The following is a 16,543-nucleotide window of genomic DNA, read 5'->3' as shown; positions in this document are numbered from 1 at the left end:
CACGTTAACTGAAGCAAAAAGGTAAGAGTGGAAAACTTTTCTTAAAAAGAATCTGCACATATCAATTGTATATCATGATTCATGAATCATACAAAACAAGTACAAAAATAATAAGCAGGGGAGTTTCCCAACTATGTGAACCAAATTTCCATAGCCTACAGTCTAATATGACCAAGATGATTGAATCAAGAAACGGTAGAAACGTGGAGTAATGACAACAAAACTAACAAGGGAAAATGAAATTTATAGGTTAAAAGAATCATCTCTATGGCTAAATGGAGGCAATGCGGGAGCCTCTAAACAGGGCCAGCGCGTAGCTTTTTTTCTTGCAATGCACCAACTTGTATCACTGATGGCAATAATGAGCATTTTCCTGGACGCCCCGTCATTACCTCTTAAGCAATAATATAATTAAGGGTAGGCTAGACCCCAGATAAGAGGCCAAAACTATTGTCCTTTGTCCAACCAATATTATTAGGCGACCAACCTCTATTTTACAGACTGAAAGAATGAATCTCATGCCCATGCTAGAGATGCAGGTTCTCCTTTGTAGGACTCAAAGCAACAGATCTGATAACCTGAATATATCCGGGCAATTAGCCAAGTGTCAGAATCTCCTTGTTATCTGGATTTGAAGTTCCCTAGCACCAAAGAAAGTTTGCAAAGCCTGTGGCTTTTAAAATTCTCCTGTGTTGTCGTTGAAACCATTGACTACTCCAATATGTGGCAATTCCTGATAAAATCGTTGGAGCTGTTAACGAACTTGGTCCAAAAAGGACGGAGATGCTCAAAGCCTATCTCAAGCCAAGGTTTAGCCTGGCCGTTGTAATGGATTACGGCAGCCTTCTTCACATTATTGACATTGGTCTTATTCTGATAGCCCAAGCCAAGCATGTGCCACGACGGTTCAATTGGGAGAACATGACCCTTGAATGCAATCAAAGCAGGAGGTAGCGTTCCAAGCTTCCACATTGTCAAGTTTGACTTCAGGTTCTACAATGATTAAAAGTTTAACAATATCTACTCAGAATCTAGAGATATTTGATGAGATCAAATCTTTAATAATTAGAACAGCAATAGCAAATGAAGAACCTTTGACCTGAAAAATGTATGAATTCAAATCCTTAATCACTATATTTTTATGTCACAAACGGGAAATAAAAGTAGCATCATAATTACATAAAACTAAGTAGTAGAAATACTGAAGTTTAAGACAAACTCAGTCCTCCTAGACGAACATGTCAATAGAAAAGGCTATATGAGCAACAAAGTGGGCAACTAAGAGACAGACACAAACAGGATTGGCAGAAGAATTACAACGCTCTAGCAAGATCAAAAATCTATCACATCGATGCTGGAACTCAGATGACCGAGGATTCTTTTTTATTTATTTATTTATTTATAACTAAAGATTCTTCTGTTAAATCACAAAGCATAAGAGATCTGCATACCTCTTTAAGCCATGCATGATAAGTATCCGTAATGTTCTTCTTTCTCCATGCACGCAAATCGAAGATATTCATCCCATAAGCCCATGCACAGTCATCAGGGTTCAAATGCTTTGCTATTAGAGGATGAGAAAAATTGAAGTAATTTCTGAATCGCTTAGACATCACCCACTTATCTTCACCTTTACAAGTCTCAACTGCTCCATTGACCTTACCATGTAGGTCAATGTCCCACAAGGGAGATAAATCTTGCTGAATTACAACATCATCATCTAAGAAAACCACTTTGTCAAGGTTTGGGAAGAGCTGCAAAGTACAACACCAGAGAAATCTCACATTGCTATTTGAAAAGTGAGTGGATATCCACACAATTGCAGGACAGGGGAGCGAATTACATGTAAGATCTAAAGGGGAAAACTACAAACAAAAAAAAGGCAGTTCAGTGCACAAAGCATCCCGCATCCACGCAGGGTCCGAGAAAGAGCCGCACCCCAAGGGGCAGGCAGCCTACCCTGATACAAGTATCAACGGCTGATTCCACGACTCGAACCCGTGGCATGTAGGTCACATGGAGATAACTTTAGTGTTGCTCCAAGTATTGTTGGGAGTAAAGAAAAGGAAACCAAAAAGTATTGTTGCATAAATTCTTACTGAAAAGAAAGAAGTGCTTGGGGATGCCAAACTCGGAGTATTGGCGAGTTTGGCATTTCAATATTATCAGAACAAGAAGAAGATAATAACAAAAGCAAAATCTGATTAAAATTGTGATTCACTCTCCATAAAGAGTAATTAGAGAACTATATAAGAATCTGGGTTGCTAGGGTCTCGTCTTGGATGGAAAGATGATATTGGAACTTTGACTGGCCAATGTGGTTCAGGACAGTCACAAAGAAGAGTTGGCTATTCCATTTATAGGTGCAAATTCTGACATCACCACAGAAAACTTGGTTCTTTCGCTCCTTGCTGACGGAGCAGCATACCGGAAGAAATTGGAAGATCGACGACGGAACGAAGAATGATATTTTATGACAACAACAACAAAGAAGAATTTTATAGGGCTTCCCTGTCGAGAATTAAAGTTTTTCTCTTAGAGAATGAGGCTGAAATCTATCAGCGAATAAGATTCTTGGAGAACCAAGATTACTACAATCTCCCACCCCAGAACAATCCCGGGGACTATGAGCAACTTGTTATGTGTAAAGCAAATGATCTCTGGAGCGGAAAAAAAATCTTAGGCTTTAGCAAAATGAAGAAATACTATCTGCATAAGCATTGGAACACTCAAACCTATAGGCTCTGCTTATATATATGCCTACACAACATTTTAAGCAAGAAGTCTCGATGTCATATAAAATTGGCAAAATTTCATATCATGAGAAATTTGATCAACTTATTTTAGGTTTAGAACAGTAATGCATAAGAACATTCACTAAACTAGGCCTTGTGCATGTTCCTTAAGCTATCCAAAGTTTCTCATTCACATGCTTAACCCTACTGATTGACTCTATTTATATAATGGAAACTTTTTCTCGCCAGGCATTACTTCAATAGACTACAAGAATGTCCATGTGCCTGAGAGAGGAATGGAAGTAGAAAAGACATTGGAATTGCACCCTCCAAAACATACTTAAGAGAAACAGAAGACAGTTTACAGGATATGAGAAAGAGGTACCTCAGGCAAATATATGCGAAGATGATTGAGCAAAGATATATACTTTGGACTTCGAGCCTGCAATTTGGAAGCAAAAGATCGCGGAGTTGTGTCACTGAGATTGGCACCCGTAACATGATTTCCATGGTAGTATTTCCGAATACCATGATGGCTCTCAACTGCTTCAAGCACTGGAACATTTTCTCTTGTCAACCAGTCAAACTGATGAACACCTTTAACCTCCACAAGAGCAGGAGTGACAGGATTCAAAGCAAACCATGAGTGCATGCCAGCATATGTTTTCTTATCAGTGATAACATGGAAAACAATCTTTTCAGGCTTCAGAGATGACTGCAGAGCAGAATTAACAACAACTGAGGCAGCCAAGATGTTATCAGTGGACACTACAAAGTGATGCAATGAATTGTCAGATAGTAGAGGGAGTAGCTCTGGTGACGGCAACTGTCTGCGTGCATGAGCATTTGAGGAGTACTCATCAGTCAACCGCAGCGAAAGACAGTGAATGCCTTTAGGAATTGCACTTGCAGCAAAGTGTTTATTCATCAGCTCTGCAAATTTTGATTCCCTAATATCCCTTTCAGATTTCTCCATCTGCAAAATAGCAAATTCAACACAAAGTTGAGCTAAGAAGGACTATATCTTTCTGCGCCTGTGCACACTAACAACCAAAGTGGGGGTCAGGAAGTAACTCAACCTAATCCCTGGCGCGAGTGTAGAATGCCCAACAGAAAGGCAAGAGCAAAATAAGGCTAGTGGACATGCACACACCAAGTAAATATGTCTTGAAAGAAAGCTAGAGAAGATTTACGGGTACATACCATTCCCTTTAGCATCAAAGCAAATTCTTTTGTGCTGTACTTGTTGTTTTTCATTTCAACAACAAGTTGATTAAATGACTCTGGGAGTTTCAAACCAGCAGGCACTTCCTCAGAGTTCACTTGATTGAGGATCTTAACAAAATCCTTGACCAGCCTCTGCTTAAAGAGCAACAGAGAAGCAATGACATAGAGTTGGGTTAAGAAACAGAATTCCACGTAAAAACTTTGCAACAGATTGGAATGCAACAACAGCAACAAACAATGTAGAATGAAATTTACTTACTCCTGAATCATCAGTTCGTCCAAGAAGCTTTGGTCCTAATCTTCTACCTAAACAATCTGAATACCAAGGAGAAGAAAATGAAATGATATTGTGCAAGAAAAATGGAAGGATAAAAAATATTGAAATGGAACCCTCATAACCATTTGAAGTAAGATTGGGTGACAAAAGGAAACATTAACTAGGAGCATCATAACCAAGACCAACACTGCCAAACAGGGTTCTTGGCACACTGGTACTTCAAAAATTCCCCCACCCACAAATCGTAAAAGGTCCCGCCAAGAAAAGCTTCCTTTTCATTCCGTGGAACAAAAAAATAACATTAGAAGGCATCCAATAACAACTCACAGATGTGATCATAACACGTGATCCAACTGGAACTTGTTATTCAGGATACTTAATGCAACACGCATAAGAAACAAACGTTAACCAGACTCGAGTATACGCATTGGTTACATACTTAAGATAAATAGTAGTAAGCTACATAAATGAGAAGCACTTACTAATTACCATACGTGCAAATTACTAGAAACAACACTAAGCAATTTCATCCCCCTCCCCCTCCCATAAAACACCATGCACTCAGACATCTACAGTCCGGACTCAATCCACACTTTGCTTCCTAATGTGGACCAAAAGTGCATAAACGACTCCTTAATATGAATGGTGGAGCAGGGTAGAGTAAAATTAAACTAATATGTAACCATTGCAAAATCATGTATCGATCTATCCCTTCTCCTTTTCAAGGAGTATTTGTCAACAAATTCAAATCCTTGAGCAAGTTAATGAAAAAAAAAAGTAAGTTCAGCTTTAACTTTCCCCTAATCCCACCCAATCCTAGATATAAAAACAACTCCAATGACATTTCTAATTAGAGCGAAAAATAATAAATTCCAATTCAATTCAAAAAACATCTAAGATAACCAATATCATTCCGCAAAACAAACCACCAACATTGCAACATCAAGCAAAAGAATTAAGTAATTGCATAGAAACACATCAGGATCCGGGAAGTATCTTATAGATTAATAATTAAATGAAAATAAAGGGAAGAGAAAAAACGTACCAAAAGAGGAGCACTTGTTGACACCTTCAAGGGTAACAAGAGCAGTGAGAATGAAGACAAAGGGCAACAAGAAAGCTAAGATAAGAATGGTATGAAAAAGCGTTCGGTAGGAGAAGTGGCGAGCTGCGACCTTGATCTTCATCAAATCCCCAACATACCCTCCATTTCCACTATTGCTGCTGCTCGATATTGTTATACTTCTCATGCTAGGTGAGAAGTGCAGCTGCATCTCTTCCTCCCTCCCTGCTTCTCCACCGTAACTTTCTCTGCACCCCTCACTACCCAATCCCAATTCCAATCCACCAAAACTCTGCCCCCCCTAGGGCTTGTTGGATTAAAATTTTTAATATTATTCTCTTTGGAAATTCCTAAACAATCTAAATAAAAAATTCTTTTTCTCACCATCAGATCCAACAACACAGCAATCAAATGATATCGAAACTGGTCTCTTCCGAGACCAATGCATTTGGATATTATCAAAATTTCAGCTCTGCCTCCAAACTCCCACAAAACTACACAAATGTGTGTGTATGAATGTGCGTGCAATGAATCTGGATATGTTAAGGTATGTATCTATTAATTTTTTTTTTGTATGGAATCAATTAATCAATCGAATGAAATAAATTTAAAACAAATTTGGGTTTGGGAAATTGTTGTAACGTTGAAGGAAGAGGATTTGGTATTCTCTTCCTGAGATCGGAAGATTGAATATAGAGAGAGAAAAAAATAAATGGAAAAGCTTTTACACAAAGAGAGAGAAAGAGTACGTGTGTTGTGTTGCATATGTTCTTCCTTTCTAAAATTGATTATTATTATTATTATTATTATTATTAATTCAATTTTTCAGCTGAGAAAATGAAATAGTGACTCGAATTTAGTGAGTAACAAAAAAGTGAGAATAAAAATTGGAAATAACGTGTATATTTTGAGTCAAAACCGTGTGGGCTAGAGAGAGAAAATGCTGAGTGAAAATCTAAGATAGAGAATATGCTGAGCTGGAGAGAGAGAGAGAGAGAGAGTAGCATTGGGTTGCTGATGGTGTTTAAATGGACTTGTCCTAAAATTATGGGATGGAGTATATTATGATCACTTTAATTTTTTTTTATAATATGATTTAATTCGTTATGCTTTGGGTTCAAATATATTCATGTCGTAATATTATTTGTTCAAATATACACATCTTTTATTAAGTTTATCCAGAGTGGACATCAAATCCTGCGTGACACTGATATTTGATGAGATGACTTCAGCACTCCTAATCTATATATAAAAGACTATAATTTGAAATATAATATTTTTCATGATAGTGCCAATTGTGAAGGGAAGAAAATTTTAGTGGTGGCAAAAATAGAAGGGGGAGAGGGTAAACTGGGTTAGGGGCGCTGAGGTGACAAGCAATATGACATCCAACTCATTAAATATTATGCACGTAAGAATAAATATTCATTTAGACAAATTTAACGGAAAAGGAGTATATTTGAACAAATAATAGGACGATAGGGGCATATTTGACTTAAAGTATAACGAAAGATACTTTAAACCTTTTCTAATAGTACAGAGGTATATTTGGCCATTTTCCGTTATTACTATAAATATACGTTTTAAAAAAATTGGTAAATCAATATAGTCTCTACTGATTTAACAAATATGCAACAAGTTAACTAGTAGTAACTACTATCGTCTCTAGTCTCTACGATAATAGTAGTAACACTAAAAAATTTGTTTTGTATCTCATACAACTGACACTAATTGTATTGATACAACTTTTTTGTCTCACAGTTTTGTAAACTCAAATTTTTGTGGGCTCAGAAGTGTAAGATTAAGATCCACAAATTTGTGAAACAAAAAAAAAACCATATAACTAGTGTAAATTGTACGATACACAAAAAAAAAGTTATCGTACTAACACAATAAGTGAGTTTTGCTCAGATGGGGCCTATTAACCTTTTTATTAGTACTGGTGCTCGCTTTTTCGCTTTTTTCATGTGGATCTGAATAATACGAGGCACTAAGCTAAGGAAATGATTGGCAAAGCATACTAAATTCTACGTACATCGAGTATATGTTAATTATTATTCTTTTTCTTTTCTCGAATGCCTATACTCGTATTTACTTTTCAATTGATGGGGTGTTTATATTTCGGTTTAATTTAATTTTCTTGAAAATCGAAACTAAATCAGTTTTTTAATTTTTTTTAATTGTTCGCTCTTTTTGTTTTCGTGAATTTTCTTTTAAAAAATTATTGGCATGTAAATAATTTAGAGGCGGAGTCAGAGTTTGAGGTTTATGGGTTCGAAATTTTATTATTTTAAATTACCGTATTCTAAATTAATAATTTATACACATTCAATAAATTTCTTAAGACAAATGTAAGTGTTGAACCAAAGCTAATGGGTTCAGCCGAATTGAAGGACCGACTCCGCCCATAGTAAATATATAACTGCAATCTAGCTACTAGAATTACGGATAAACTTTCCATAAGATCAATGCATGTCTAGCAAGAATTGAGAGGACGGACAATTCAATTTTGATCTATTGAATTATTTTAACATGAAAGAATCTCTCCAATTGTACATGCAATTTATTACCTTTCTTTTATCTAACTTAAATTCATGTACTATTTCAAGCCTAAATCAAAATCTCTATAACTAAACAGAATAGGCAAATAACTTCTAAAAAAAATCATTATTATAGACGGGAACTCAAGAAAAAACTTAATTAAACAAAGGTCTGTTTCGTTTATTGTTTAAGAATTGTCGATAATACAATATCTCAAAATCTGAAAAGCTATATGAGGATAAATAAATCTTGGCTTGTAAATATAAAATAACAACGAAATTGAAGTATTTAAACAACAGTTGCTAAGAATCAAGTGATCACACACATCAAAATTAAATATGCAAATAAAGAAAAATGATCATATAATAGTCATATAAAATAGAGCATTACGTTTATCACGAATATATCTAGATTATTTTTTTTTAATTATTCTTAGGACAATTATATTTAAATATATTTATATGTCATTTGTCCATTCTATACTAATCAGGGATGCAACCTTGAACGTAGAAGAAGAATTAGTCGTGTAAGGCACGATGCATTAATAGGACTCATGCCATTGAATTTTTGTGTCGGCAATCTTTATGTCAATAATGCAGCGCTAAGCGGCATCTTGAGGATCTTTTATCATTTTCTAACTTATGACTAATGTAAAAATATTTTATAAAATTAAGTTGTTGGGTTTTAAATTACTAATTTATATATATAGAGGCGGATCTAGAATTTTAAGCTTATGGGTTCCTACAACAATCTCAAGTTAATCTACATGATAGCTGGACCAACGAACTGGGTTCCAACCTAAATATTCTTATACTTTTAATAAATTTTTAGTACAAATACATGGTTTATGCAAAAGTTACTGGGTTCACGGGAACCCATATCCTTTTCTCTGGATCCGCCCCTGTATACATATTCAATAAAAAAATTAAAACAAATACAAGATTCAAATCAAAACTACTAGGTTCGACCAAATCGCTCTCGGCACTTTATATAGCTCCGCCCTCGAGTGTACACAATAGAATATAGGTTCGTCTGTAATTTACAAATGTTATAACAATCATGGTTAAAGATTAAATAATTATTATTTTCGTGTAATATTTATTTCTGTAATTACAGTATATGGCAAGCGCAAAACATTGATTGGTTAAACTGTTTTGTTTCTTCTGCTGCTTAGCCCTTGTTGCATAACTTAGGATCACAACTACTTGACGAAAAGCTACAAGACAAGTGCAACATTAACATAAGTAGAGGACCAACAAGTCCCACTTATCCACATGCTATAAACATGGTCCTAAAAGGGGAAACTTAAAAGTAGAACAATCCACAAAACATGGACAAATAGCGAGTCAACACCTATTCTGACAAGCAAATTCTTGTCATAGGTTTAGTTTTTGCGATCTAAATGCAAAATCTAAGCTTGCATAGAGTTAACTTTGTCTACTTTATTAGGTAGCACTGCTCGTGATTATGGATATTTTGTGAATAGTAAAAAAGCAGTAGCAATAAGCAAGCTTTCTTTAACGTTAATAGGAACAATTGTTTAAAAACATCTGCAACCAAAAGCGGATCCAGAATTTAAACTTTTATTGATTCAATCTTTAAAATTCTTAACATTGAATCCGTTATATTTTTAAAATCATGAGTTAAGATGAACACGGTGCGGCTACTTTGCCTCCGCCTCTCTCTAAACCATCCATTAATTCCTAACATGGAAGTGTCTTTGAACTCCTCCCACTACGGCATAGTAACATGTGGGAACAGCATAAACAGAATAATCCCATTATTGTGTTAAATAATGACAGGCACATGGTTCTTCCACAAGGATGCTAGTGACACAAAGTTATGAAAAAAGTCGATTACTTTGTCTATTCATGCTGATGCAGAGATGTTGCTGCTCTATTTTCGGGCTCTAAAGTAGCATGGTTACGGCCAAGAATACTTCTTCGAGGTCACCTAAGCACGGTTGAATCAGCACCAAAAAATCAGAAAAAAGCCTAAGCATGGCCTGTCTTACATGTAGCACACTTTTTTTCTTATATAAAACAAAAGCAAGGATCATACATTAAAAATAAATGAATATACAAATTCTTGGACTTCCGATTCTGCTCCAACAGGTATCACAATCTCACTCAATAGATTCAACCTTTTCTTGCCATAGTGATTAGTGACTCGAGCTATGTGAATTCTTAAAGTTAAATGGTGATTTCAACCAGCTTCAAACTCAGCATGAACAGTGATTGACAGATTGTATAAAACCAATCAACCTAACAATTAAACATCGAGCTGATACGAGGAGCACTGCAGATTTTTAATTAAAATAGCAAAATCGAGGAGGTCATAAGCAGCAGAGTGTAGCACCTGGGCTACCAATTTGGATTGTTGGGAGAAAGAAAAATATAAACGAAGAAAATTAAGCAAATTCTGATTTCATTGATAGATTCCTCCAAATACATTTATCAGGATAAATAAGGATGTTCAGCTAGCTACAACTGTCTTCCTAACAAACTAGTACTATAATTATTGGACACTTGTGTTAGGACCCGGTGGCACTAAACACTACTGCACAGCGGAATAAAATAAATGATCAACGAAACCAAAAATAAATGACACAATATTTAACGTGGTTCACCTAAAACGTTTAGGCTACGTCCACAAATCCGACACCAACTTCCACTAAAACATTTAGCAGGCATACAAAGAGAGACTTCCCCAATAATTTGGAGGTACAACAATTCCTGAGCTCTACCCAAAATAGTGGCGCACACAAAAGTGTTTCCCGAAAAATACCCGACTAGTATTTCTACTCACTATTTTGTCACTCCCCTGTTAGGAAACATTCCTAAAGGAAATACATCTCTCTCCCTCTCAAACTCTTTCTTCTTAAGTTTTGATATATTTTTTTTGGTGTGTTATACAATGAAATGGAAGGGGGTATTTATAGTTTTGAGATAGGGACCAAAAGTGCAAATCTCACCTACCAAGAAGGATCAATTTGCAATATTCCCATCTCACCTACCACTCATTGCATCATTGCTTATCTCACTAAGGAGAGTTGCATCATTGCTTACCTCTCCCATACATCACCATAATTGTTGGAAAAACTAACAATTCTCCCCCTTCCAACTATATGGTGGATCCACTATCCCTGCAGCTTCTCTACAGAACTCAAACTTCCCTTTCGGTAAAGTCTTGGTCAACATGTCCGATCCATTTTCGTCTGTATGGATCTTTTCAAGCCGCAACATCCTCTTCTCCAACACATCCCTGATCCAATTATATCTCACATCAATATGTTTGGATCTGGAATGGAATGAGGCATTCTTCGCAAGGTGGATAGCACTTTGACTATCACAAAATAACTGATAACCGTCTTGCGAAAATCCAAGTTCAGTTAAGAACTTCTTCATCCATATCAATTCTTTGCAAGCCTCCGTTGCTGCGATGAATTCAGCTTCAGTAGTTGATAATGCAACACATTTTTGCAACTTTGATTGCCATGACACAGCTCCCCCTGAAAAGTTAATCAAGTATCCTGAAGTTGATTTTCTAGAATCAACATCTCCGGCCATATCTGCATCAGTATAGCCAACCAACACAGGGTTGTCTTCTCCAAAACATAAGCATAGTTTGGAGGTTCCTCGAAGATACCTGAGAATCCACTTAACAGCATCCCAATGTTCCTTACCTGGATTAGAAAGAAATCTACTTACCACTCCTACAGCGTGAGCGATATCTGGCCGTGTACAAACCATGGCATACATCAAACTTCCTACTGCTGAAGCATATGGAATCCGCTCCATCTTTCTTCTCTCATCATCTGTTGACGGGCTTTGCTTGGTGCTCAATCTAAAGTGGTTAGCAAGAGGACAGCTAACTGCTTTAGTTTTCTCCATGTTGAACCGTTGAAGTACCTTCTCGATGTACTTCTCCTGAGACAACCATAACTTCTTGGCTTCTCGGTCTCGCATAATCCCCATCCCAAGGATCTGTTTTGCTGGCCCCAAGTCTTTCATGGCGAAGAACTTGCTTAGTTGTTCTTTTAAGCTATTAATTCTGGAAACATTCCGGCCAACAATCAACATATCATCCACATAGAGCAATAGGATGATGAAATCATCGTCAGAAAACTTCTGAGCGAACACACAATGGTCTGAAGTTGTCTTCTTGTAGCCGTGTTGCCCCATCACCGACTCGAACTTCTTGTACCACTGCCTTGGTGCCTGTTTTAAGCCATAGAGGCTTTTCCTCAATCTACAAACGCAGTCCTCTTTCCCCTTTTGCTGGAAACCGTCTGGTTGCTCCATGTATATCTCCTCTTCCAAATCACCATGTAGGAAGGCGGTTTTTACATCCATCTGCTCAACCTCCAGGTTGAGGCTTGCTGCTAATCCCAGCACCGTGCGTATTGAGGTCATTTTCACAACTGGTGAGAATATTTCATCAAAGTCAATGCCTTTCCTTTGATTGAAACCTTTGACGACCAATCTTGCTTTGAATCTCGGAAGGGAATTGTGTTCATTATGCTTCATCTTGAACACCCACTTATTCTTCAAAGCTCTCTTGCCTTTCGGCAACTTCACCAGCTCAAACGTCTTGTTCTCATGCAAGGATTTCATCTCGTCTTGCATGGATTCTATCCACTTCTCCTTATGTTCATCATCAATAGCTTCTTCAAAGCTGTCGGGTTCTCCCCTGTCAGTGAGTAACACATACTCATGTGGAGAATATCTGGTAGACTGTTGCACAACTCTTCCAGATCTTGTGTGATAAGGAGGGTTATTGAGGATTGGTGGTTGAGGTTGATCCTCCTCGTCTGCATCATCATCACCATTGTCCTCGTTACCTTCAGTATCTGCTGGTTCATCTTCATTAGGAAGATCAGGGGCTTCAGGTTGATTATCCTGAACATCATCTCCAACTTGTCTCGGCACCACTGTTGGAGGCAACTCAAACTCAGCAGAATCATCAGTGGACTTCTCTACTTTGTCAATGTCTTCAATTGTTTGGTCCTCAACGAACACGACATCTCGACTCCTGACGAGCTTCTTTTGCACCGGATCATAGAACTTATAGCCAAGCATGTCTTGACCATAGCCGATGAATACACACTCCCTTGTCTTGACATCAAGTTTGCTCCTTTCATCTTTCGGAACATGGACATAGGCTTTGCAGCCAAATACCCGTAATTGATCATAAGAGATATCTCTTCCTGACCAAATCTTTTCTGGAGCCTCGTACTGAAGAGGGACACAGGGTGAATGGTTCAGCACATAGGCTGCTGTAACTAGAGCTTCACCCCAGAAAGCCTTTGGTAACTTTGAATGAGAGAGTAAACATCTGGTTCTCTCGATCAAAGTTCTGTTCATCCTCTCAGCCAAGCCATTCAACTGGGGAGTTTTAGGAGGTGTGAACTGATGTCGAATACCATGCTCTTTACAGTAAGCATCAAATTGACCCTGGTATTCACCGCCATTGTCTGTCCGGATGCACTTCAACTTCTTACCAGTCTCTCTTTCCACCAAGGTCAGAAACTGTTTGAAAACTTAAAACACTTGATCCTTGGTCTTCAGCGTGTATACCCATGTCTTTCGTGAATGATCATCAATAAAGGTCACGAAATATCGGGCACCACCGAGGGACTTCTTGAAAGGCCCACATACATTTGAGTGTACCAGATCCAACACATTTTGCCTTCTGGAAGGAGGGAATCTTTTGAACGAAACTCTGTTTTGTTTCCCAGCTAAACAGTCAGCACACTTCTTCAACTGGATCTGGTTTAGACCTGGTAAGGCGTTCTTCTTTACCAAACGCGCCATTGACTTCTCACTCATGTGGCCAAGACGTCTATGCCACAACTTGATATTGCTATCATTCTCCGCAACATTTATAACTTGTTGGGAGATGCTCGCCTGGGTCACGTACAACTTTGACTGCTTCGTGCCCCGCGCCACCACCAATGAGCCCTTCGTGAGCTTCCATTGGCCATTATGGAAGGTATTGCAGTAACCTTCCTCATCAAGCTTGTCTACGGAGATCAGATTCAGGCGCATATCTGGAACATGCCTGACATCTCTTAAAAGTAGCTTCATCCCATTCATGGTCTCTAGGCAAACATCACCTTTGCCTACAACTGTTGAGAAATTGGCATTTCCCATCTTTACACGACCAAAGTCTCCAGGTGTGTAAGATGAGAAGAGTTCTCTCCGTGGCGTCGCATGAATGGTAGCCCCACTATCAATCACCCAGGTCATCTCTTGGGTTGTCAGATTGATAATGTCGTCATCGTAGACAACGTTGAACTCACCAAAGGAGTTCGTTTCATCATCACTGCTTTCTTCGGGCTTCACCTTTTTGCCTTTGTTCTTCTTCTGGTCATTCTGGAACTGTCGGCAAAATCTTTTGATATGCCCCTTATTTTTGCAGTAATGGCACTCAACATTTGCAAATTTGTTGGATTTACCTCTGCTCTTATCTCTGTTACTCTGGCTCTTATTTTGACTTCTCCCCCTGGTCGTAACAGCCAACACCTCTGACTGTGAAGAAGATGTTCCTTGTGATCGGCGTCTCATTTCTTCATTCAGAATGCCACTCTTGACTGTCTCCATGTTTACCACACCGTTGGGTGCAGAATTGGTGATTGAAACCTTCAAGGTTTCCCATGACTCTGGGAGTGTTGCCAGCACCATAAGAGCAAGTACCTCGTCATCGAACTTTATGCCCATTCCCGACAACTGGTCGACAATCCCTTGTATTTCATTAAGGTGATCTGCCACAGTTGTCCCTTCTACATATTTTACTTGCATTAATTTTGTCAAGTAAAATAATTTGTTGTTACCTGTTTTAGAGGCATACAACTCTTCGAGCTTGTCCCATAACGACCTTGCATGTGTCACACCAGAAATGTGGTTGTACACATTGTCTTCAACAAATTGTCGTATGTAGCCGCACACTTGGTTGTGCTCAAATTCCCAGTCCTCGTCTGACTTATCTTCAGGTTTCTGAGAACTGAACACCGGCAGCTGCATCTTTGTCACGAACAGGAGATCCTTCATCTTGTTTCTCCATAAGTGATAATTTGTGCCATTCAGGTTGACCATCTTGCTTGTCCTCGCCTCCATTTAGATCAGAATTTGACAGACTTCTGCAATCTAAAAAAAATTCCGACGGTGAATAGTAACCGTGGATATGAATAGTGCCCGTATGGATGAATAGTACTCGTACGTATGAATAGTACCGTACGTATGAATAGTACTCTAACCAAAGCTCTGATGCCACTTGTTAGGACCCGGTGGCACTAAACACTACTGCACAGCGGAATAAAATAAATGATCAACGAAACCAAAAATAAATGACACAATATTTAACGTGGTTCACCTAAAACGTTTAGGCTACGTCCACAAATCCGACACCAACTTCCACTAAAACATTTAGCAGGCATACAAAGAGAGACTTCCCCAATAATTTGGAGGTACAACAATTCTTGAGCTCTACCCAAAATAGTGGCGCACACAAAAGTGTTTCCCGAAAAATACCCGACTAGTATTTCTACTCACTATTTTGTCACTCCCCTGTTAGGAAACATTCCTAAAGGAAATACATCTCTCTCCCTCTCAAACTCTTTCTTCTTAAGTTTTGATATATTTTTTTTGGTGTGTTATACAATGAAATGGAAGGGGGTATTTATAGTTTTGAGATAGGGACCAAAAGTGCAAATCTCACCTACCAAACTTATGAAGATGGGATCACGGTCTAACAGAATTGAGCTAGGGACTCCATGAAGCTTGCAAATGTGATCCAAAAATAACTGAGCTACTTGAGTTGCGTTGTAAGGATGAGTCAATGTAAATAGGTGTGCATACTTGGTGTACCTGTCAATGACTACCAGAATAGTATCCTTTCCAAATGACCTTGGTAGTCCTTTGATGAAATCCATGGTTAGGTGTTCCCAAGCTCTTGAAGGGATTGGAAGAGGTTGCAAAAGTCCGGGATAAGGAACATGTTCTGCCTTGTTGCGTGGACAAACCTCGTAACTCTTGACCTTCTCTTTCACCTCAGTCAGTAGTCCTGGCCAAAAGAACAAGGCCCTTAACCTCTGTTGGGTGCCCAAAATTCCCGAATGTCCTCCCCAGGGTGTGGAATACATTTGTTCAATAAGTTTCTCTCGTAATTGACCCTTACTCCCTACAAATATCTTGCCATCTATTCTAATCAATCCGTTTTGTAAGGTAGTGTTGGGTAGGGCATTGCTATCGACTGCTAGTTGTGTTAGAATGTGTTGAGCTTCAGGGTCCCCTTCATAGCTTTCCATTATTTCAGTGGCCCATTTTGGTTGCACAGTTGAAAGCCCATTGTATTCTTCAGTAGACTCGAACCTGCGTGACAAAGCATCAGCAACTACATTATCTGCCCCTTTTCGATACTGTATTCAGTAGCTCAGCCCCATTAATTTTGTGATTCCCTTGTGTTGAAGAGCTGTGGTGATTCTTTGGTCTCTCAAGAATTTGAGGCTGAAATGGTCGGTACGAATGATGAAATGGTGGGGTTGAAGATAGTGCCGCCACTTTTCCACTACTAGAAACAAGGCAATCAATTCTTTCTCATATGTAGAGAGGCCCAAATGCTTTTGACTAAGGGCTTGACTCATGAAGGCGATTGCCCTGCTATTTTGCATCAGAACAGCCCCCACTCCCGTACCACTCG

At 38.4% G+C, this 16,543-nt stretch overlaps 1 protein-coding gene across 1 annotated transcript; it reads right to left on the bottom strand.

The window, feature by feature from the left end:
* Positions 1–36: 36 nt before the first annotated feature.
* On the bottom strand, positions 37–6,088 carry LOC107826270 (putative galacturonosyltransferase 13). The gene is made up of 6 exons (XM_016653233.2): positions 5,285–6,088; positions 4,222–4,277; positions 3,939–4,094; positions 3,121–3,711; positions 1,452–1,754; positions 37–993 (listed from the first exon to the last, which is right to left on the bottom strand). The coding sequence occupies exons 1-6, from the start codon at positions 5,511–5,513 to the stop codon at positions 712–714; spliced, it is 1,617 nt and encodes a 538-aa protein (XP_016508719.2). The 5' UTR covers positions 5,514–6,088; the 3' UTR covers positions 37–711.
* Between the last annotated feature and the right edge of the window lie 10,455 nt (positions 6,089–16,543).

The sequence above is a fragment of the Nicotiana tabacum genome, chromosome 3 (genome assembly GCF_000715075.1).
Source record: "Nicotiana tabacum cultivar K326 chromosome 3, ASM71507v2, whole genome shotgun sequence".
NCBI lineage: Eukaryota > Viridiplantae > Streptophyta > Magnoliopsida > Solanales > Solanaceae > Nicotiana > Nicotiana tabacum.
Note: the sequence above shows the minus strand (reverse complement) of the source record. Positions and strands in the feature narration are given on the sequence as shown.

Bases quoted from the DNA above. Each gene is read 5' to 3' on its own strand.
- LOC107826270 (XM_016653233.2), bottom strand. From the start codon at position 5,513: ATGCAGCTGCACTTCTCACCTAGCATGAGAAGTATAACAATATCGAGC. The intron at 1,755-3,120 runs GTACCTCTTTCT...TGTACTTTGCAG, and splicing joins TTCGCATATATTTGCCTGAG to CTCTTCCCAAACCTTGACAA. The intron at 994-1,451 runs GTATGCAGATCT...TAATCATTGTAG, and splicing joins ATCATGCATGGCTTAAAGAG to AACCTGAAGTCAAACTTGAC.